Source organism: Amphibalanus amphitrite, unplaced genomic scaffold (genome assembly GCF_019059575.1).
Source record: "Amphibalanus amphitrite isolate SeventyFive unplaced genomic scaffold, NRLGWU_Aamphi_draft 000487F_arrow, whole genome shotgun sequence".
NCBI lineage: Eukaryota > Metazoa > Arthropoda > Thecostraca > Balanomorpha > Balanidae > Amphibalanus > Amphibalanus amphitrite.
The window spans coordinates 146969-170103 of NW_024881981.1; the positions used below are offsets into that span (position 1 = coordinate 146969).

The window sequence follows — 23135 nt, forward strand, 5'->3', positions numbered from 1 at the left end:
GTTAAAAATTCGGGCATCACATCCGACGTCAGCCAGGTCTCTGACAGGCATAGAATGTCTAGCTGCTCATTTTGTAGAAGGATCATGACGTCGCTCAGCTTCGGAATGAGAGAGCGCACGTTAAGGTGTCCGATTTTGAGTTGACCCCGACTGGTGGGAGGCTGAACAGCGGTCCTTGCCTCCTCGGGGCTTCTAGGGAAAGCGCTATAACACCGAGTAAAACGCATTTTGTCGAAAATCAGCGATAAGGCGTCAGTTGTCTAAGTACATATGTTGCTATTAGAGGTCACTGGTCATACCAAGTCAGGTCACAGGTCAGGTCACCAAAGGTCACCAAGGGTCACCACATGAGCCCAACTTTACTAAGGTTATGTGATGCATGTTTTATGGCCAGTTTTTCATTTCCAACTCAATGGTGCTGGTTATAAGACCATCAGGTAGGTACGGTTTAGGTCACTTTCTGGTGGAGGTCAGGTCAAGGTCAGGTCAAAAAAGGTCAAATTTCAAAGTTGATATATTTGCATAAAATAGATATCGATTCGATGCAGCTCGTCACGGGGAGTCTAATGGTGGTCTTTGTTTTGCGCTACGAGATCTAAAATTGCTAAAAATCAAATTTGGTATGTAGATAGAAGGTGGTAGGGACTATCACATATATTCAGGTTTTTCGAAATTCAAAACACTTTTTGGATTTTTTGGCTATTATATTCAAAAAAATATATTTTTTGAATTTTAGGGTTCAAAATCCAAAAAATTCGAAAAACCGAAATAGCAGTTTTGTAGCCCTTTTGATTCCACACCTTTTATGTCAAAAACATTTTTCTGTATCTCTAAAGCTGTAGCCCTGACAGCTCTTCCCGCGAAACCTTTTTTGGGTCGAAAATGGCAAAAATGACGTCACTCTGACGTCATTAGCGGCCAACCTATCATAGCCTTTGGAAAAAGTTTTGGTCACCATGTGCGCTAGCTGCTCCCGGGAGGGTACTGAAAGTTTGGTGACGATCGGCGCAGCGGTTCTCGAGATATATCGAAAAAACTAAAGGGGGGGCAAAAAAATGCCCCCCCCCCACCCCCACCGCCTGGAAGGTTAAGACGGTAACGGTTCGCCAGCCGCCAGGACGCGGTTCTGTGCTGGGCGGCGCTGAGCTGATAGGTAGGCCAGAGTGGACCGACTGCGAGCTGCTCTCCGAGACGGCTGGCGACCGGTGGAGCAGTGTGGGCGCCCTGGCCTCGGGCGCGGAGCCTCGCCCGGCGGGCGGCGCACACTGAGACGGCGCCAGACAAACGGTCACGGCCGACGGCGCGCGGCGGCCGCGCAGACCCGACGACCCGGCCCACCGACACAGGTCAGTCCTACCACCGCGGGTGTGTTCACCATAATACTGTCACTCTGAATAGACTCTGGTAGTTCGGTGGAAAGTCGATCCGTGCGGGTGTCAGGTTTAGCACCGTCCGGTCCATTCGTTCACGTCTAATAATATCCCGTATCAAACTTAGGAACAGTCGAGCTGCCGCCGTGGCCTCACCATTGTGCATAATTACAGCTGCGCACAGTCATTGGCCAGTCATTCATTTCATGACCCTGTTAGGCGATGCCCGTTTTAAGTCGCGCCGACCCACTTTGCTGTTTCTTCGTGTGTCTGTATGCTGATGAACTTTGGCAGCTTAGAACTCGGTTTGTGGAAGTGACCTTTTAACCGTAAGTTGAAAATAGTCATTTAGAAGATAGTTGATAGTTAATCGGAACATAGTTAATCGTTTGCTGTTAGACTTTTTTAGTGCAGTTAACGTTTCACAAACGATTTAATGGTAAACTACTCAACGGTTGAAAATTAACGATTTGACTATAACTATTACAGACCAAACGTCTTAACCCTCGCCGGACCTATTGGTTTTCTACATACGCGCCGGCCGAGGGGGGGGGGGCGGGTACGACCCCCCCCTCGCCGTTTCGCCCCTGGTGGAGCTAGCGCGTCGCGAAAAAACGAGCGTGTGCGCCGTTACGAGACGCAGAGATTGGTACCCGATTTTAATGTCCTAGGTCGAATTGGTGACCTCTGAGGTCAGGTCAAGTGCCCCAGGGTACGGTTCAGTTTTTGGTGAATACCTTCGCAAAAAACGGCCGCAGAGCCGCGATTTTGGCAGCATCGTGTTCGCCTTGCTCAGGCGCGTCGAATGATATACTTTTTGTTCGGGTCAGGTTAACTTAGGGTGTTGACCTCAGGTCAAGATCAGGTCAGCACCCCCAGGTCACGAAGTTGGTCGAAAGAGGTCATGTCGCATATCATTCGATTCGGCAGTTCTTCCTGAGTCCATTGGTGGCTTTCTCGAATCGCTAGCTCAATTTGATCGGGAGACGAAAAACTATAACAATTTGACGAAAAACTAATATGACCTTGATGACGTCATAAATGACGTCACGCAAGGTCAACATTGCAAAAGTGACGCATCTAACCTTGCAAGGAGTGCATCAAATCACGATTCTGTGTGCTTGAGATAGTTGGAGATCGTTCCCGGCGTCAGAATAGCAGTTTTCATTTTTCCCCAATGACTTATAATGGTGAGGTCACGAAAATGACCTGACCTCATATGACCTTTAGGAAAAATCCGAGATATACAAGTTGTGAGACTCATAATGGATACTAGATTCTGCAAGTTTCATTTCCCTGTGACATCTCCTCTGGCAGTGAGGGCGTTGCGAAGTTGCGACATCTGAAGACCGTGCAGAGGTTCACTTATGACGTCATAGGTCAGTGACCTGACCCGACCCAAAAATGCGGTTGGTGTCAAAAGATGCGGCTTGGATCAAAGGTCAGTTATGCCAAGTTTCAGCTCTCTATCGCCAGCGTGTTCGGAGCTATCGCGAAAAAAACCTATGGGGGGGCGGCACCCGCCCCCCCCCCTCGGCCGGCGAGGGTTAACGAAGGCCAAGCGCTGCTTGTTGTAATTATTTGTACATACACACGGGTCCGTTGGTTTCGTTGTAATTTTGAAGAGACGCGGCACCAAGAAAAAGCTTTTTCTCATCATACCAATCTTCGAAACTAAAAAGGACTTATTGTCATGAACGAAACAATTCAAGAGCCCCAAGTGAGGAACGAACCGAAACACCCGTTAACTGGCGTTAAGCGTCCCTTTGAGGAAGGTAGACGGTTCAAGCAGTTTGTTGGAAAGTAGGTATTGAAACATCGAAAAGATCCCTTAACCCTATTCCTGGCGGGCTCCGCCGGGACAAGAAACTGGCGGGGGGGGCCGATTCGGCCCCCCCCTGAGATCTCGAGAACGAAGCAAGATAGCGACAAGCGGTAAACGGCATCGGATACGCACGGCCAAGATCTACAATTTTTACTAAGGTCATTTTCAGGTCAGGTCAAAGATGACGTCACAGGGGTCGAAAAAGTCAAAATGGCGGCACTAGATATGGAGAGAGTTTTTCTCGAATAACTTTCGAATTAGTCAAGATAGGAACAAACTAAGGGCATCATCGTGATCCTCTCGTCAATCCGCATCGAATGATATATATGTTGACCTCGAAAGGTCAAGGTCAAAGGTTGACCTCAGGTCACGTGACCTCGAGGTCATCATGTATATCATTCGATGCGTCTTGACGAGCTGAACACAATGAGACCATCCACGCGTCTGTATCTTGTTCCTGTACGGAGTTATTGGCCAAAAACCTTTGGTGACCTTTGATGACGTCACATGACCTCACAGCTGCCCAACAGCAAAACAGACCTCAAGGTAGTGAAGATTGATCGTATATGAAGTCATGTATGGTATATGGGGCCATTCCGACCCGTTTTAGTGGTAAAAACAGGGAGTTGATTTTTCCCCCATTGACTTATAATGGGGAGGTCGCGAAATTGACCTGACCTTAGGTCACCGATATCAAAATTCCGAGATATACAAATTGCACATACTGGTACCCTAACTAAACCCTGAAGAGAAGAAATTGATCGGTCAAAAACTCTAGCTCTGGCGTGATTGCAAACTTTTCTGAGGTAGCGTCACCAAACCGCCTCTGGTGACCTGACCTGAGGTCAGATCAACTCAAAATTTTCAGACATGTTGCGTAGAAGCCTTTTAGGAAAAGTCAGAAAATTTGAGCTTCCTAGCTCAACGCGTTTGGGAGATATAACCAAAAAGCCTCAGGGGGGGGGGGGGGGCTCCTGAGGCCCCCCCCCCCCCCGCCAGGAATAGGCTTAAAGGTGCATCCTATTATCCGTTTTCAATGAACGGTCCAGTGGCGAATTTACTTATCTGTTCTTAACAAAACTCCCGTCGCGTGTTAAGGGCCTTGCTCCCGTCTGTCTGAAAGATTTTTCCTCTTCTTTTTTTGCGGGCGTAACCTGGAATACATTGTTAGGTTGGTAATTACCACGTTTCATTTTAAGTTATATACCTAACTAAACATGAAATAAACCAAATTTGTTTTGCTCAATTCTCGATTATTAATGGTTGTTGATAGTTGTCGCCAAAATCTTTATCACATCAGTGTAGCTAAAATGTTTGGTTTTGTATCATACTTTTTGATAATTATCTCTCATACTTCATACATAGTTATTTATCGTTGCATGCACCTACCAAACGCATCACATTACAAAAGGTATGCGATGTCGCGGAGGCGCGGAAGTAGAGAGAGACTGAGCGGGCCGAGACTTGTATTCCAACTGTGGTTCTGATTCTGATTCGCCAGTGCCTGTGCGTTATATGCATGGTGGTTGCACAATGAAGGACCGGTCCGCCGACCCGCCGGGTCGGTGGACGGTGCCGACACGTGGGGAAAGTGACGGCTATTTCTATGTAACAAAGCTTGAACGTGTACTCTCTTTATCACGATATGGAAGAAGGGAATCGGTCCCACATTATCTTCCCTCCCCCAGGGAAGCGTAGGGAACCGAAGCGATCATAACAAAGAGAGGAAACGTTTAGCTGACGGAGAAAGAAATTTCCATATGAGCGTATCACAAAATGGTATGAACAGATAAGTAAGTTTCGTGACAATTACACCTACTACCGGGCGATCCCTCCGCACTCTTGGCGGGGACCGTCCCTGGGCATCTCCATGGCCCTCGGCATCTCTGGCCGAATATCAATACAATATAATTTCAGTGAATTGACAACGATTAACGTATTTGAATGTTCATACCGTTCAGAGTATGCTCTTTCTACGTTTACTAGTGTCAAAATGACACGGCAAAGTGCAGGCAAAATTTAAATGCACTTGCAATTTCTCCGTAAATTTTGGGGTGAGCAACCACAATGAAGCGCAACAAACGACAAAACACTGACGAAAACGGATAATGAAACAGTATGGTTTTGAAACACAATGAAGTTAAAACAAATTTCACAGCACAATTTCACTGTCACTTTTTGACGAAAATACAGCAAAAGTTCATGATGGGTGAATTTTCTTGATTTCGGTGCCAATTTGTCTTGAATTTAGCGTTGAAGTTTTTGTTTTATCTTCTCTCCTTCGAGCTTGAGTCCTTCAGCGAGGTGGTGTCCATCACTCGATGACGGTGAGGAGGACGGCGCGGACTGATGAGCCGTGCGCTGTCGGCGGGCTCCGTAGTAGTCCAGGGTAGCTGATGACCTTGCCGCAGGGCAGATAGTCTTGCTGGGCAGAGCTACTCACTGGAGACGGTGCTGCTGGACGATGACGAGTCCAGGATGGTCAGCTCCCTAGTCGATGACGTGACGTAGGGGCGATACACTGTCACGGAGCACGGACTAACCAGTCTGCGATGTCAGTGCAGATGTAGAGGCTGGAGTCCGTTGTGAGGGGCACAAGTCCCCTCGACCGCCGCTGCCACCATTGTCGCGGAGGCGCGGAAGTAGAGAGAGACTGAGCGGGCCGAGACTTGTATTCCAACTGTGGTTCTGATTCTGATTCGCCAGTGCCTGTGCGTTATATGCATGGTGGTTGCACAATGAAGGACCGGTCCGCCGACCCGCCGGGTCGGTGGACGGTGCCGACACGTGGGGAAAGTGACGGCTATTTCTATGTAACAAAGCTTGAACGTGTACTCTCTTTATCACGATATGGAAGAAGGGAATCGGTCCCACAGCGAACCCTTGTGATGTGTCCACTAATGGCGCATTTTACAACGACGACGCTCTGCATCATGCAGAGGCCGGTCATGCAGTGTTGCGAATTATTGCAATATGCACCATGTGTTGCCCAATCACACGGGTGCATCGTATAACATCGATTAGCCATTTCTGATATTCAGCCCGTGGTGGAGAGGCCTGGGCTATCTGATTCAGGGGACCACTGCAGTCAATCGGCTGGGCGAATGTATAGGTGGGAGATTGCGATACTCTGGTAGAACGAGACGGGGATGAAAGGACAGGCCTGATCAGTGATCACTAATCACGCCGCTAATATTAATATTTATCCCGCACATTAAGTCGTTTCCCATTGTTTTCTCTAATCCAGTTTAAATGGGTATGTATTTACTCAGATACCAATAAGCGTTTAATGATAATCACAGGTGATCTGCTCTGATTCCATACATTCCGATTTAGATTAGCTCTTGGGTGTAGCCTGTAGGTATAAGTTGTTTTCCGCTCCCATCAACTCCATTCTCTTTCCAGTCACGCAGAGAATCTACGGGGCATTAGCGCCGCTGCCAGTGACCCTCCCGGCTGCGGGTGACCGGTCGTGCCGGCAGGGGCGTCGCCGACGGGGGGGTCGGGGGGTCGTGACCCCCCCACTCTTGAAAACTGGGGGTGTCGACCCCCCACTTTTTGCGATGCTGAGTATGCTTTTTTATTTTTATGTCAGTGAAGCAGGCGTCAGCAACACCAACAAATACATCAGATTCAGAATCGCTTCAAGAGCTCCCTAAAGCTAATTAGCCAATTAGCTAAAGGTCAATTAGCTGTGGGCGGGGAACACCAGCACAGCAATGTTTTTAAGTAGCCCCGATTCTAGTACCTTTTTATCCCTCAATGGATTGGACGCGCCAAAACTGCCCCGAGGGTTCGTCTGATCGTTAAAAAAAAATGGTCGCAGTCGATTCGTCGGATCAGTAGGTACCCGTAACTACAAAACTACAAACTAGCCTCTGCCCCAAAGCTACCATCATACCTAGCTGTACAGTGCACATGTAGGGGAAAGGGAGTCAGATGGAACCGTCTCGGGCTTTCGCAAAGAAGTCGCGCAAAAAGGAGCCGATTGCAACAAAACTTCCGGTGCGCTCGAGTTAATCACCTACTTAAAAATAAATCGATATCCCTGATTCAAATAAAGATGACCTTAGTTCACTTTTTCATAACATGCTTTTAATTTATAGGGTAGTTTTTGGAGCTGATTTTGAACTTAGCGCCCATCTGAGCATTTAAGAAATAGTTGTGTTGCTTATAACATGTTAGGAAGCAATCGGTGGTGGTCATCCACTTTTAGGTAGGTACTGGTCGATCTGACCTGACCTGATCTACCCCAAATGCATGGAGTCATCATCTTCGTTCAAAACTAAGATAACATTCGTAATCAGAACCTCGAAAAAACATCACAACTTACATTCGTTAAGTTCTAGCAGGTCCCGAGTTTCTCTACTTATTGGCGATGACCTGAGTCCCGAGATGACCCGAAACCTTGTAAATGGGTATCATCGGCTTTCTCTCGTCACGGGCAGCATGCTCTTTTTTCCGCAAACCTCTAGACCGATCAGGGGTCGAAAGCATACCTCAGCGTTACTTTAGTATACGTTATACGTTAGCGACTGGGAAACCACCAATAGAAGGGCTACAGTGAAGCAGAAAACATATTCGATAGCTCTTTTAACGCTCTTTCGCTAGCTTCGCGTTAGATTTCATCTCAGGTCTATGTTTGGCCCATAAGAAGGCAAACAGCTAACTGGACAGATTCTGCCGAAACATCTGCTTTGCAATAACTTTAGATTCCGTGAATTTGTATGGTATGTACATATGTTGTCTTGTCACCACCGTGTTGATCTCTTTGAGACGCGTCACATGAGTTAAAATTTGACCATTCGGCATTCAGAATTAACGTTAAAACGACCTCAGGTCAACGTTATGTCCTGATCGAAAAAGGACCTCCTGCTGCATATGAATGGATCCGTGTTGTTGAGCTGAACAGTGAACACCTTCCAGGTGCTGTCATCGCTCTACCGCGTCTTCGTCAAAAGTTGTAGAAAAAAAATGCTGGTGGCCCTCGATGGACATTTCCACAAATGACCTTTCGAGTCATCACTCGCCATAAGTTGCACCCTGTCCCTGGCAACGATGAGCTGATTTGTCATGGCTCCAAAGATATTTTGCGTTTCTGACGAACTTTTTCAAAGCAGGAGGCATTCGTGCTTTTTCTAATTTCTCATTATTTTCTAATGATGAGGTCACGTATTTGACCTGCCTTCAGATCATAGATGTAAATCTTCAGTTAGAATCATGGATTGCTGACACGTATAACCCCATACATTAGGTATACACTATACAGTGTACCAAATTTCGAAGTTATGGGAGAAAAGCTACAAGAATGGCGAGAGGGGAAAGTTTTAAAGAGGTATACCGTATAACTGAACTTGACATGGCGACCTGACCAAGTGACCAGTGATAATTTTTACGCAAGTGATGTAGGTAGGTATACCTACCTAATAGGTTATACCAAATTTGGCGGCGCTGCGCGCCGATTTGTTACACGCGCACACACACACATACGCACGCACAAAACTGGGAAGTGTGGCAAAAAAAAAAACATCCCTACCCATCGGGTGAAGACTAGAAACCCGACCCCCCCACTCAAAAATCCGTGGCGACGCCCCTGCGTGCCGGCGTTATCAGCAGTGACGCCGCCCTCCCACGCGCCCGGCAGTCCCTCTCAGCTCTCCCGCGCGAGCTGACCTTCACACTCACACCTGGTCGCCGGCTGACGAGCGGGCCGGTGCTCGGGGCTGTGGCCGGACCGGCGCCTGCCCTCGGGACCCTGCGGGGATGGTGTTGCGGTCAGCTCGCGGCCTCCTGTCATTTCTCCGGCTCTGCGGTGCCACGGGACACGTTAGACGGCCACAGGTGGCTCCGACACCGCCCGCCGAGCCGCCGAGACGCCTCATTAACATCACCCGCGGAGATGACATCACCACCAAGACGATATACGATAGGTTAATGATCTCTGTGGCTTATTTTTCAGAGGAGACATCCGAGCCAGATACCGATCGTTTCGGAGTAATTGTCCCAACCGAAACGAGCTAAATACCGAATGCAAAAATAATTACAGACGCATCTTTCCGAGGATGCGGACAAAGCTAGGACCAGCCCGTCGTAGCCCTTGATCAGTCTCCGGTGTTCTGCACTGCCCATCAAGGCACAGACAACCGGTGACGGCAGCTCTGAAAGCCGTATCACATAAGAATAGCATAACACGTGTTCAATTAGTACTAAGAACGGGCGGACAGACGGACGGACGGACGGATAGCACGGACGGACGGACGGACAGACAGACAGGACGGGACAGGACGGGACTGGATGGACGGACAGACGGACAGGCGGATAGACGGACAGACAGACAGACGGACGCCGTCCGTCTGTCCGCCCGTTCTTAGTACTAATTGAACACGTGTGTATGCTATTCTTATGTGATACGACGTCGGACGTAGATGTAATTGAAGACTTGCCTGTTCCTGTTTCCTGAAGATCGAAAATATTATGGAACTCGGACCATGTATATGTTCATATCACTATCACACTTCAACGTCTTTTTTTTCTCGATCGGCAGAATACTGCATATCACCATGGACGACTACGAATCGCTGAGGCGGCTCAGCGAAGCAGGTGTTGCGCGGCGCTTCTCGACAGGTATAGCTACTAGCTAATACGTCATGTTGTGATTTAGCCAAAGCAAAAATATGACGACAACCTCGGCTCTACATAAACCGTATCGCATGTCTTGATATATTTTGTAATTTGCGCCCATTTAAAAGCAACTAGCTTTACTAGAGTTACTATGAATTTTTCCCATTTTGCCTTGCTCTGTCCTTGCTAAAGGGGATTTATGACTACCGTCGACCTGTCCCACAGACACTGTGTTGACACGGGACACGGACAGCTTCATGGTCGGCGAGCTGGTGTTTGTCGGCGGAACGTTGCCCGGCAAGATCGCCTACATTGGCGAGACAAAGTTTGGCGGCGGCGACTGGGCCGGTGTCGTGCTCGAGAAACCCTTCGGTAAGTCCGCCGGACCACTGCACCGAGGAGCAACCGGCTAATGTGTTTACACATGCATGAACGGTGAAACACAGTGCGCAGAAGCTCCGGGTTTAGGGTTATTCCATGTCCTATGGTGAATGGATTAACTACATCGCCCGATAGTTTTGTGCCATGAGCTAAAGAAACGGCATCGCAAAGTGACGGAGTGCCATTACGTTGATTATCATCGTATACCTGTCTGTCAACGTTCTCACCCAAGTCGAGTCTGTTGTTCACAGATAAAGTAATTGAATAGAAGCGTATTCGGGAATGCATTATTTTTCAGAAAGCGAATCGATTGCCTTCGCTTCGCATTGGCAGACCCGCTGATGCTACGTGACAAAGGAAAGTATAAGACAATAGGTATTGGTTTCCGGTGAACCGCTGGTAAATATGCCGTTCATCGGCAAATCTTTAGATCGTATATATTTAATCGTTATCCTGTAAATCCTTCAGGGTAACGTTTAAATGAATATGAATAAACTGTTAATCATTAACCGTTTATTCATTCATATTTAATCCGTGTATAATTAAATCCTTTAAGACTTTCCGTTAAATCGTGAAAAAGTTTTTCGTTGATTATTCAAATCGGGAATCATTTGTTGTTAATCGTAAATCGACACATGAATGATTAAATCCGTTGTTGTTAAATATTTAATCGTTTATTCCTTTGTTCTTCAACCGTATTTCTTGTAACCCTTAAAATCGAGAATCGTTAAAACAATAAGGCCTTTAGTCAACCTGTTAACTTGTTAGTAACTGAGGGCTGTGAAACGTTTAACATTTAATTGTTAATAATGAAATCGTTAAATTGTTAATAGTTAAATCGTTAAATTGCCAAGTCGTTCAACTTTCCGTAGTTCAATCATTGATGGCTTAAATAGATGATTCATCTTGAAATGTTAATCCTTACCTATATCATAAATCGTTATCGTTTATAATGCCTTCTTCAATCGTTTAATCGCTCTAGCGTTAGTTGTTAATACCCTTGTTAATCGCTATCCGTAACATCGGTAGTCATTAAATCGTATTATTGCTGATAGTTACATCGGTAATCGCAACACCGCTGGCCGTCACATCAATAACGGTTAAAAAGGTAATTGCATGGTAATTGGCTGCAATTGGCATATTGTTACTTAATGATAAAATTGTGTACCTACCTTTAAAAAGATATATAATAGGTACCTACATACATCTTAATTAAACTTAGCCAAATCAACCACATGAATAGTCTGTATAACAGCACGAAGTCTTGCGGTCACTACCCGCTACCGGACCTCTCTTTTACCGCCTGACGTAAAAAAAAACTGAACCATTGCCCCGTGAGTCGGAATCTGTTTCTTGGACCATTTCCCCGTTCTTTGTTGCCAGGAAAACACGACGGCACCGTGGGTGGTCACCAGTACTTCCAGTGCGAGCCGCGGCACGGCGTGTTCTCTCGGCTCACCCGTCTCAGCCGGGAGCCGCTGGGGTCGCCGCCGCCCGAGTGGCACGCCCCCTCCACCTCCGCCGGCGGCGGGTCCCCCTCCCGGCGCAGCTCACAGGCCTCGGCAGACGGCGGCGCCGACTCTCGGCCCGGCTCGCGGCGCACCTCTCGCTCCAGCCCGGTGGCTACCCTGCCCACCGGCGCGCGCCGCAGCTCCAGCCCGGCCAAGGCGCCGCCGTCTCCGGCGCGGCGCAGCTCCAGCCCCAGCTTCACAGGTGAATAAAAAGGGCAAAGACTAATACAAATATAGGCAACTGCGGAATAAGTTCACATGCTGAATAACTATGTAGTAGGCATTTGATGCATCAGTCATATGATGAGTCGATGACCGACGATTATGGCTCATGCAGACTGTAGACTAGCATGCTATCGTCGCTCTGTTTCTGCGTGCAGTGCCGACGCCGGCGCGGTGCGGGGATCGGGTCTCGGTGAGCAGCAGCGTCATCGGCCGTCGGCTCGGCACCGTCCGCTACGTCGGCCACGCCGAGTTCGCCGACGGTGTCTGGGTCGGTATCCAGCTGGACGAGCCGCGCGGCAGGAACGACGGCAGCGTCGCCGGCAAGAGGTGGGCACCGGCCTATTCAATATACCCTGGGTACCGGCACCGGACCGTGACAGTTCAGGGCTCCTAAAGGCGAGCTATTGGGGAAAGCAATTTGGTTACGGCGTCAAATGTCAATTTCTTTAAAATGCCTGCTCAGAACAAAACGATCCGGATAAACGGCAATCTAAATGTCTATTTTAATCCCTAAGAAATCCTACAAGGAATATTTTATTTCAATTATAGTGCGTTGCGTCTTAAATCTGCAGATCATCTGATAGTTAACCATAAGCCATAAGCCTATAGACAAAGTTAGCCAGTCAGTTATTGAGTACCTATTGCTGCCTTTCTGCACGCTAATGCTTGCGTATGCTCGCTTATACGGCTCTGGCAGCTGCAGTGCAGGCCAAATATTGAATGCTTCTCGTTCTCCAGGTACTTTGAATGTGAGCCGGACTACGGGCTGTTCGCGCCGCTGAACAGGGTGACGGTCGTGCAGCGGCGCATCTCGGCGAGTCGCGACCACGTTGGTGCCGACGTGGACGGCTTCTACTGAGCTCGGCTACCTCGGCTGGCGTCTGCTGGAGCCGCTACCACCGCGTCAGTGTCCTCCGAAGATGGACAGCCTAAGATAGATGTCTGGTCAACTGTCAACTCCAGCGATCCTTGTCACGAAGAGATGACAAGTGCGACTTTTCGAGTGGCGATGACTGCGGTTGTCTGTCCGATGGTCTGGACTTGATGCAGGCCACAGACATAACAAATGCCAGGGCGTGGTGTCCTGCACATGTTAGAGGAGGGGTTAATCCCCTATAGCTTAACTATAGTCATCCTAACCTGAGGTCAAGTTTTCTCTAATGTTTTAAAGGTCGCGGTCGGCGCTGCGTATCGCCGCAATCATCACCTAGTTAATACGCAGCCAAGTAAAACGTGCCACGCTGTAGGTATATTGTACATTGTACAGTATTTATAACAGTATTACACAGATTGTGAAAATATGGATTACCTATCTAATGACTATTTGCTCCATGATGTCCGAGGTCAGGATAACTGCTTAGATACTTCAATGACCTTGCCCATAAAAAAATACAATTGCGCATTCGATACGGTGCCTCTGACATGTTGTTTTTAAACGGTCAGCGGATGTTTCTGAATGATAAATGGGTGAGTCGTCCTTGTATTCCTATAATCGGCACTGATGTTAGATATATAGGTAGGTTCGCTCTGAGGCACAGTCGGCGACCACAGGGACGCGGTCACAAAACTTCGGCAACCATGCGACTTTATGTAGGCACCCATTTGATGCTATGTACGATACGTACCTAAATACGTGAAGTGTATGCTGATTATCGGCACATATTCTTCACACACGGCAGATGCCTTTAAGTGGCCATGAACTTACCTAAGGAACTTATAGGCACCCCATGCAATAAAATATGCCTAAATGTTATTCCGAGTCCCATTTTCACATGGCCTGTCCGTGTTACTGACAGCTAGAGCTTAGTTGCCGGGCCGCGAGTTAAAGGGACCCTCCCACCTTAACATTAGTTTTGAGTTGAGATAGCCAAATTGGTGGCCATGGCCTGAAAATACCGGTTTGGGCACTCACAACATCGAAAAATGCTTTAATTCGGAGATATGGAATTTCAAACTTGCAATTTTCGGATTCTAAGGGGCTAATGCATTGGTATGCCCCCTTAGAATTTGTGACGTCAGCGGAGGTCTAACGATTTTTAAATCTTTTACTAAAACGTTTGGTAGCACGCGGTGGTATATGCTGCTTTGCGCGCAACAAATGCCGCACTTTCAAATAAAGTCGCTAGGAACATCTGAGATCCCAGAAAGTAAACAATAGTAAAAGTCTAATATCTTGAAAACCGGTGAATATTTTTCGATGAAATTTGGTAGATATTCGTTTTCGCTCTTCCTGAACCGAGCGACATCACTTTCATGCCAATTCATTAACTTTTTTGAAGGTGGGAGGGTCCCTTTAAGCGTCAAGCAAGAAACGGTAAACAACATTTCAAGATACCGCCTTTTTTCTCGGGGTAAAGGAAAATTGACCTACCAAAGGTCATTCAATTCAAAGTCAGAAGTTTTACGGCTTCTGGACCTTGTCAAACATTTTTGACCTCAGGTCAGACCGTACCTGATCCCTAAGGTTTTGGAATTGGGATGTTGCGTCCCTTGGGATGCTGCGCTCTTGGATGCTTCAATACTCACTCGATCCGTCACTTTCCACCCAACACAAATGAAGGGAAACGTTAAGATTCAGCGAGATTCATGCATAGGAATCTGTATTTTTATAGCCTTGACTCTTTGGAAACCTGCTTTGGAAATGCAAAATTCTTATGACGTCATTTTCAGGTTACTGGTGTGCCCTTCAAATATTCGCTATCCTTGATATTTTTTTGATGCAATTGTGGATGCTCTGCGGCAATTGATACGGAGGCATTTTATTTTGTTTTGGTGGGTAATTTTAATTTTAATTAATATTTTATTCAGTGTCAGGTGCTGGAATTGTAAGTGAGACTCACTGTGATTTGAGAGGGTCAAATTGCAAACTCATTTTTGCATAGGCCAAGGCCATCTGCATAGGCTGAGAGACACGACAGGCTTGGGCTCTTAGGCTGAGGGGAATTTTCATCCGTGTCATATTTTCTGTGTTTCTACGGTTTCTACATCAAGAGTGTCAGGCATACTTACTGCAATTTATCTTAAATCATATTCTATTGATTCTTTTGCTTGTTTGCAAGCCTCTCAAATTATTTATTCATCACTTTTGACTTATCGTGACTCCAATTTTGAGGTGCCAAAATGTGATTTGATCCTGCTTCTGGTCCCGGTGATTTAATCTCTGGCTGCGTCCAGCACTTAGCCTTTCATGATCCACTCGGGGCTGTGGTTGTGTTCGCCACTTCCCATTTTGATTTAAGATGCAAAGTTAATAGTCACACGAAGCTTATTAATGGTCAAGCTAGCCTGGTCCAGAATTATTGTTAAAGTATGTACTATGTAATTATGTAACCGCTGAAAACAGTTTTTATGGAATCAATTTATTTTGAATTTGTTTACTTAGATGCCCTAAATAAACTTGATAGTTTAGTTGATATGACTATCAACTTTGCATCTCACCAGGGGTGAGTGGCAAAAACAACAGCGACTCTGACTCTGAGTGGGTCCTGAAAGGCTTAACGCTGGACGGCCAGAGAATAAAAGGCCGGGACTAGAAAGAGGCCACATTTGTCATGGCAATTGTCATTCTGCACAGGTATCATGCCAAGTCTAACTGAGTTGAAAAAACTAATGGTCATTGAAAAAAGCAAATATTAACTCACCTTACGGCTTACAGTTTACACCAACTTGACACCCACCGGCCACCTAGCACCCCACTTACTCCTGGGCCAGGTATCTCTGGTGGTTGATGAAAGATAGCAAGGTTAGCAAAACAACATTACTGTCCCAGCTGAATAAGAAATGACATTTTGAGACTGGATTGTGGCAAATTTTTGTCTTACTGGTGTCTGCAAACATGAAAATTAAATGAAATAAAGTTTGCTTACAAAATATAGTATTATTGCCAGCATTTATGTAGGTGCCTTGATTTTTAGTGTGGCATGGATGCTAGGTACCACTGTGGCACTGTGAGCCCATTTTCATGAGCATATGTAAGAGTTGGATGCTATAGGTACCGTAAACCGGGGTGAGTTGATATGGGGTGGTGAGTTGATATAAATTGCTCGAAAAATGTTAAAATGTGTGCTGCTCATCCATTTGTAAACCAATTTTTAGTTTTATTTTTCTGTGAAGTGAAGCAACCAATAAGTGATGCATATAGCTGAGAAAGGCATGCATGTGGTGCAGTGCCTTCTTAACACATTACTTTTTTCAAAGTCCTTTTTTTCTTCTGATTTTGAAACTAAGGAAAAGTCCCCACCCTACAGCAAAGACGGTGGATATTAATGAAACAACATGCACTGGGAAAGAAACTACCATCAATTTACTGTTGATCCCAGGTAGTTTTGGGTTTTACCTATAACAACGCTTTTTTATAATTTTAAGAAAAGTGACAGGTGGTGAGTTGATATGCCATCAGGTGGTGAGTTGATATGCATGATAAAAGCTGATACCAGGCTGGTAGGCATGCAAATTAGCATGAAATATGGGTCTGCAGGTAAGACAAAGTCAATTAGACCAACTCTTCTCCTTTTCTTTCCCCACATCATTCCATCAACCCCCAAAAGCTTTAGTTTTTTTCTGAATGCTTGAGACGAGGCCTGTTAGTATCACTGATGTTAGTTGTCGGACTTTCGTCCCCGTCTTGAGTTGAGATGTTAGTTTCACAACGTTTCAGCCAGTAGCTTCTCCGGCCGTAGTCAAGCCTGCCTCGATAGTGGAGTGGTTACAACCGTGGACCATCACCGGGGAAACCCGAGTTCGATTCCCGCTGACTACAGGAGCTTTCGAACTGTTTGACGCGTACGGCGCAACGCCACCAACATCCAGGTCCTTGAGGGTCAAAGAACACCTGACGAGTGACGACGGCCGGAGAGTAACTGGCCGAAACGTTATGAAACTGAATCTCAACTCAAGACGGGGACGAGGTCCGACAACTAACATCAGTAACCCCAAAGTTTTTTTTTTCTGTGGACATACCTAACATGCAAAAGGCACAGCACAGCTCCCTGTCAAGTCTCAAGATGGCTCCCTACAAGCTACAAAGGAACACTATGGAACACCTATATTACATACAGATTAAAAAACTGTTATATTTATTCGTAGTTTCGAAAATGACAGAACTGTCATTTCTGTATGGCTAACAGCGCGGGAATTCTGATCTCGTGAAACTGATTAGTTTTCCTGCTTGGCAGTTGCCAACCGAGAATGAGAGGCAAAATGAAATGGAACAAACAATATAAAGAAATTGACTGGTGTTTGGCCCTCGCCCGTATTCGTGTTTTGCCAGCGTTTAACGTATGGGGGGGGGGGGGGGGTCCGTTGGAATCCCATCGTCGTTTGGCCCCTGGTGGAGCTAGAGCTTCGCGGAAAAAAATGAGCGTGTTGCCCGAGACGCGAGGAAGCCGATGATAACCAACTTGGTCATTGGTTAACCTTCCAGGCCAGGTCAATTACCCAGAAGTCGGGAAAATAGGGGGTTATTTGAAGTTCGTAAAGCGAGTTTATTATTTTTTGGCTGTTGCTGATCGCGAATGTCATGTTAGTTTTGCTCACAGATGTCTTCGTACATTTAGGCCAGGTCAGGTCAGGTCAGGTCAACCAGTAGGTGTCCTGCCGGCTATCCATAGGGAGTGTCAAGTGTCAGCTACCACTGACGGTGTCGTAACATGTTACGAAGGCACTAAAACTACTTCATAAATGATCAAATGCATGTTAAATTCGAAATCGGCCCGAAAAAAACTACCCTAGAAACATGTAAAACTCCAAAAAGTGAACCGAGGTCACCAAAGGTCAATGACCTGACCTGACCTTCAGGTGACCTTGACAGTTGACACCCAAAATACTGCGTGGGACCAACATCATTTACATGTTTGGACGTTACAATCACAAAAAGACTGGAAATGCGCGGATAATGTGAGCCGACTACGCCAAATCGCGATTCCGGCCAAGCATGGTCTCGAGAATCAGGTCACAAGTCAAAAACCATTTGAGTCAGAGTCATGAAATCTTTAGAACATGTGTAAAATTGATAAACTCGAGAGGTACTGAAAGTTTCGTCGTGATCGGCCGCTTTTTGCGCGAGTTATGTGCGAAAAGCCGAGGTGGTCCGTTCGCCCGCCTATAAGTGCGAGGGTTAATTTTGGCTTTTGATGCCGAATTCTGTTTTATGTCGCTTAGAATACAGTCCGAATTAGATTCGCTTCACTTCACTTCATTAATATTTTGTTGACTACCAGTCAACAAAAGCTCAGAAGTATATGTATTCTTTCATTTCAATCCATTGTTTCTGTCAGAGGCATATCAACCTTGACCCGCAACTGACAATGTGTTTTAATTACAAGAAAATACACTTGTAATTCCAAAATATATTGCCAGTTTTGATACCGTTGGCTTGAGGACACGTGACTAGCCAAGTTCAGAATGTTCTAAGTAAAACTAAGTATCATAAAGCGAAAAAATGATGCTGCTAAAATCAAGCCATTTTGATCGCGCTGTGTTGGACATGATTGCGTTTTCATGAATGTGAGGTCTGCTGCCAAACTACTAGCATTTTTCTAATGGTTTCTTTCAGGATGTGTTCTCTCATCCTTTTTTTAAACACTGGCATTTTATCAACTCACCTCTGAGCTTCTTTAGCCGAGAAATTTTGAAAAATCCAAAATCATATCAACTCACCCCCTGTGGGGTGGTGAGTTGATATGAACTTTGGCGTTTTAAAAAAGGGGCTTAATATATACATTTTTTATTCATTTTTGCTGATTGCCTCCCCAAGGCATGTGCCATGAAACTGGCACAAAAAGAATTCCGTAAATGAATGTGGCTTTTAACGAAATCTAGAATAACCTCAAAATCCATATCAACTCACCCCGGTTTACGGTACTCTAAAAATATTATTCTTTGATCATTTTTCACACCATATGTGCTCTTCCTCAGGCATTCAGATTTGTTTTGGTAAAATGTGTACCTAGGCATCAAATTGACATCCTGGCAAGTGGCAGGTCTCCATTCCTAGTGAATTGAGATACATTTATCTTTACCTCACTTTGCTTCTGATCTGACTGGTAACTAACCCTTTTTTCCTTTTCAGGTATAATCAAATGCCTTTGCTAGCATAATGTGATACCTCAGTCCCCAATGACAATAAATCATCTCCAGATGAAACTTAATTCTTTATGTTCTTGCATGTATGAGAAGAAATTCAGTGAAGCAAATTTCCCCTTTCTCATTCCTTTTGCCCTGACAGGCAACCAGTGTGTGTTACGTGAACTGTAGCTTGTTTTCCCTGTTAGCCTGCCTCCTATTCGCCTCTCCTCTGCATCCAGTTCCCCTACTCCTGCCGTGTAAGGAGGTGACCATGTCGGCTGAGGTGCCGGCTCAGAAGGCCGGTGGGACGGCAGCTGAAATGGATGTGTCAGACGATGAGACCACCTCCAGCTCTGAGCAGGCCACCAATGCTGCCATCTCGACTGTCTCCACCATACCGGACAAGTATGGCTTCATGCACGTCGATGGCGACAACGTTCATTATGAGTGAGTATGTCAAAAAGTACCTGCATTTCACACAGGGTGTGTCTATCATAATTGTCACAGAAGTGTAGGTCATATTGCATTCATGGCATGAGCTGGGGCTTGTACTCACTGAGGATGTGGTGATGCAATGGCTATAAACGTTTTTAGTTCAACTTGTTCTCTCGAAGATTTGCTGATCTAGCAGATAAGCAAATTGGATATCATATTGTTTTGTGCTACGATTTCGGTGGACATTTATCGTCAAGCACGGGATCTTTATGAAGTGATGCATTTTAGTTTGAAAGAATGGAAACTCATTCAATAAAAATGTGTCACTCGTTTACCCAATTCTGTGATTTATGTGCTTCTTGCCAGGGAGGAGAAACTGCCGGTTAAAATGCTACGGCAGAGGGAACACAAGTGGCTGGAAATGCTGGAACACTGGGACAGTTTTATGACTCACAACTTCAAAAAGGTGAGTTGCCTACGTTAGCTACTAGGCATAACAAAATCTGGTTGAAAGTACACATTTACCAAGGAAGTCTTTAATTATATGTTCATTGATTCACTATCATGGCTGATGTCAGATACCATCTTCCAGTCACGAGAACGGCCACATTTGTGCGTACGACCAAGGCAGCGGATTACCACCATACGTGTCGTTTTCCGGCCTCGCCAGAGTAACTACCTACAACTGTTTCTATCACTTGATCAATTTTCATCGGTGCATAGCTCTTCACTACACTTCACCTCCGATCAGAATATCAGTATATTCCGATTCTTGCAGTGTTTTTTTTTTTTTTTTTACTTATTCCGAACTGACCGGAGACGCGCGCTCGGCGGTCTGACAGGTGCGGAGCCGGTGTCGGAAGGGTATCCCGACTTCCCTGCGCGCCAGGGCGTGGCAGCACCTCTGCGGCGGCTACTACATGCTGCAGCGTAACGCGGGCGCCTACGATCGGCTGCTGGAGCTGCCGATCGACGCGCAGGTGCTGGACGAGATCCGACGCGACCTGCACCGACAGTTCCCCATGCACGAGATGTTCATGCGGAAAGGAGGGCATGGGTGAGTCATTCGGTAACTGAACTTGATAAAAGCACTTTTAGTCATTGAAACCTTAATGTTGCGGTTTGGTGAACAGTGACACTAGGCACGCTTGTAGGTATGTAACACGTTCCTGTTTTTTCTTCTCTCTCTGACAGGCAGGAGGAGCTGATGAAGGTGCTGCGCGCCTACGCCGTGTACAACCCCTCGGACGGCTACAGTCAGGCGCAGGCCCCGCTAGCCGCCGTGCTGCTCATGCACATGCCCACCGAGCAGGCGTTCTGGTGTCTGGTCTCCATCTGCAAGGAGTACCTACCCGGCTACTACGGCCAGGGCCTGGAACGCGTCCAGCTGGACGGCGACATTCTACACGGACTGGTGAAGAAAGTGTCGCCGCACGTGTATCGGCACCTGGTAAGAGCGCCCATTTGCCGTGTGGTTATCTGTCGTTATTGCACAACATTGCCACACCTGTGAGTCATATGCTACCATCGGTGCGATTTTTCCCTATCAGCCGGCAGCGTTGCATGCATTATAATGCTTTACTTCCGCTTGTATTCCAAGTTAGCAGAAGTTGGCAGGTATCTAACAGGTATTGGTACCTACCCTCTTCGAGTTAGCTGAAAACTGGTGATGTATGTAGACTAAAAGGGTTGGGAAATCAATAGAAATGCGGCATCAGGTTTTACATTAATTAGCTGGCTCAACAATTATACCAACACAATATTTTCATCTGCAGCGGTTCCTATTACGGAATTACTGTAAAGTTACTTCAAGTACAGATGTGTTGTGCAATGTGCGCATTGCTGGAATGCTGTCACAGCGTCCCCCTCCTGATGACCGCGCCGTTTCCGTGCTGTACCCGCAGAAGAAGCAGAAGCTGGACCCGGCGCTGTACATGGTCGAGTGGTTCATGTGCGTCTATAGCCGGACGCTGCCGTGGGCCTCTGTCCTGCGCGTCTGGGACATGTTCTTCTGTGAAGGTAAGGCACAAACCTTCTTTTCCTGACGTTCGAACCAATGGTTATGCAAAATACTCGCGTTATACTGCTACTAGAATTTAATGTCGCTAGGTAGCAGCATCACACCTATCATCATACAGTTATAGTAGCTCCTACTGACACCTAGTAGCACCCCATTGATGGTTTCAACACGATCGTCGAGTCGTTCACACCAATTCAGTGTATGTTTTAATATACTGAGAGCTCCGCTCGCCCTCCGCCCGGCAGGTGTGAAGGTGCTGTTCAGGGTCGGCCTGGTGCTGATACGGTACGCGCTGGGACGGCGCGGCATCCTAAAACAGTGTCCCACCATGTACGAGACGGTCGAGTTTCTCAGAAACCTGCCGCCGGAAATCATGCGAGAGTCTGTGCTGGTTCAGGAGGTGAGTGAATCTTACATGCTTCAACTCTGTGTGATCATAGAGACGAGTATATCGATAAGGTGGAATAAAGAATATGTCTGTCCTGTGTATTGTAATGCGATTACAAATGTTGCTGTCCTGTTGGCAGATGACAAAGCTGGACCTCGATGAGGACGCCATGACTCGTGAGCACCACAAACAGCTGAAGAAGCGTCAGAAGGCCGAGCGGCGCCGGCAGAAGGCCGAGGAACGAGAGGGTCGGGAGCGCGCGGCGCGGTGACCCGCCAGGCGCGGCGCCCCGTCCTTCCGGCACTGAGGCGCTCCGCCCTGCCAGCGGACCGCCGCCCACCACTGCCACGCAGCTAGCCCGCAGCATAATCGCTTTAACGGGGCGCCGCGCCATGCTCGTTTTCTGACCGCGCGACCCTAACCATACATGGCAGCGTACGATAGGTATGGCTAGGTTTATTCCACGTGCATTCCTGTTGGCGGAGAGCGCCGATATTTGTGACGTTATGAGCTTTTATTACCGGCGTTGGCGGCTGTTCGGCCGCACACCCAAATAACCAGTGATAGAGACCATGAATAGAGAGACCGTATGTAGGCATGAGAGTATGGTGCGCGTCTCAGCTCCGTCAGAGGGCTGTGCGGCTCGCCCGAGGGCCGTTCTGATCAACATTACTGTGTCACTGTTGGATGGCACGCTCGGTGGCCCTGTGAGATGCAATGCGGTTTGCGAAAGGCGCCGCCCTCCACCGACCGAGTCCACGGCTGCTTGCTTTTTTACTTTTTGCACACGGCGCGGAGAACGTTTTGCTTTATTGTTTGACTTGAAATAATCGAAGGTCAACTCGATTATTGAGGCGGGAACGTAGGCGAGATACGCCTCCTTAAAATCGCGACGGTACTTCTTTCCATTCATTCTTGTTTGATCAGAAATAACGCTTTTCCTCATAGTTTCCGATCAGTTTCCCGTAAAGCTACTGTGTATAACTTCACTATCATAGCTTATATCAACCTTCTGGCGCTAACGAGATGTTATCGTATGTTATGATTGTAAACTGTGCCATGACTGTTGTAATAACCAACGTGTTTGGACGTCACGATTCGCAAATAAATAAAATAATACACAGTGAGCGGAGAGTGTTCTTAAAACAAGGATCAACGTCGTGAAGAGACTGAGAAAGTTGTGAGAAGTATCGGGGCTTACTGGTTAACCCCTTTCCCCCACATAGTACATACCCTTATCGCCTTAGTAACCGAGCCTGTTGATAACTTGAAACACCGGTCGAGAGTGAGGAAT

The 23135-nt window shown here is 46.8% G+C and overlaps 2 protein-coding genes across 6 annotated transcripts; both read left to right on the top strand.

The window, feature by feature from the left end:
• The first annotated feature begins 1110 nt into the window (after positions 1-1110).
• LOC122392455 (restin homolog) lies at positions 1111-13340 on the top strand. Its single transcript, XM_043387307.1, has 6 exons — positions 1111-1346; positions 9740-9819; positions 10042-10188; positions 11581-11910; positions 12089-12260; positions 12672-13340. Exons 2-6 carry the CDS (start codon positions 9756-9758, stop codon positions 12790-12792), a joined length of 834 nt encoding a protein of 277 aa, XP_043243242.1. The 5' UTR covers positions 1111-1346; positions 9740-9755; the 3' UTR covers positions 12793-13340.
• A 1298-nt stretch (positions 13341-14638) lies between these two features.
• Positions 14639-22969, top strand: LOC122392466 (TBC1 domain family member 10A-like). Of its 5 annotated transcripts, none has more exons than XM_043387339.1 (8): positions 14639-14705; positions 19003-19445; positions 19800-19899; positions 20276-20490; positions 20628-20883; positions 21338-21452; positions 21699-21853; positions 21981-22969. In XM_043387339.1, the coding sequence occupies exons 2-8, from the start codon at positions 19270-19272 to the stop codon at positions 22110-22112; spliced, it is 1149 nt and encodes a 382-aa protein (XP_043243274.1). In that variant the 5' UTR covers positions 14639-14705; positions 19003-19269; the 3' UTR covers positions 22113-22969. The 5 variants fall into 5 exon arrangements, with proteins under 5 accessions (XP_043243274.1, XP_043243272.1, XP_043243273.1 ...); XM_043387337.1 differs by having other exon boundaries at positions 14659-14758; XM_043387338.1 differs by lacking the exon at positions 14639-14705 and adding an exon at positions 14710-14762.
• The last annotated feature ends 166 nt before the right edge of the window (positions 22970-23135 follow it).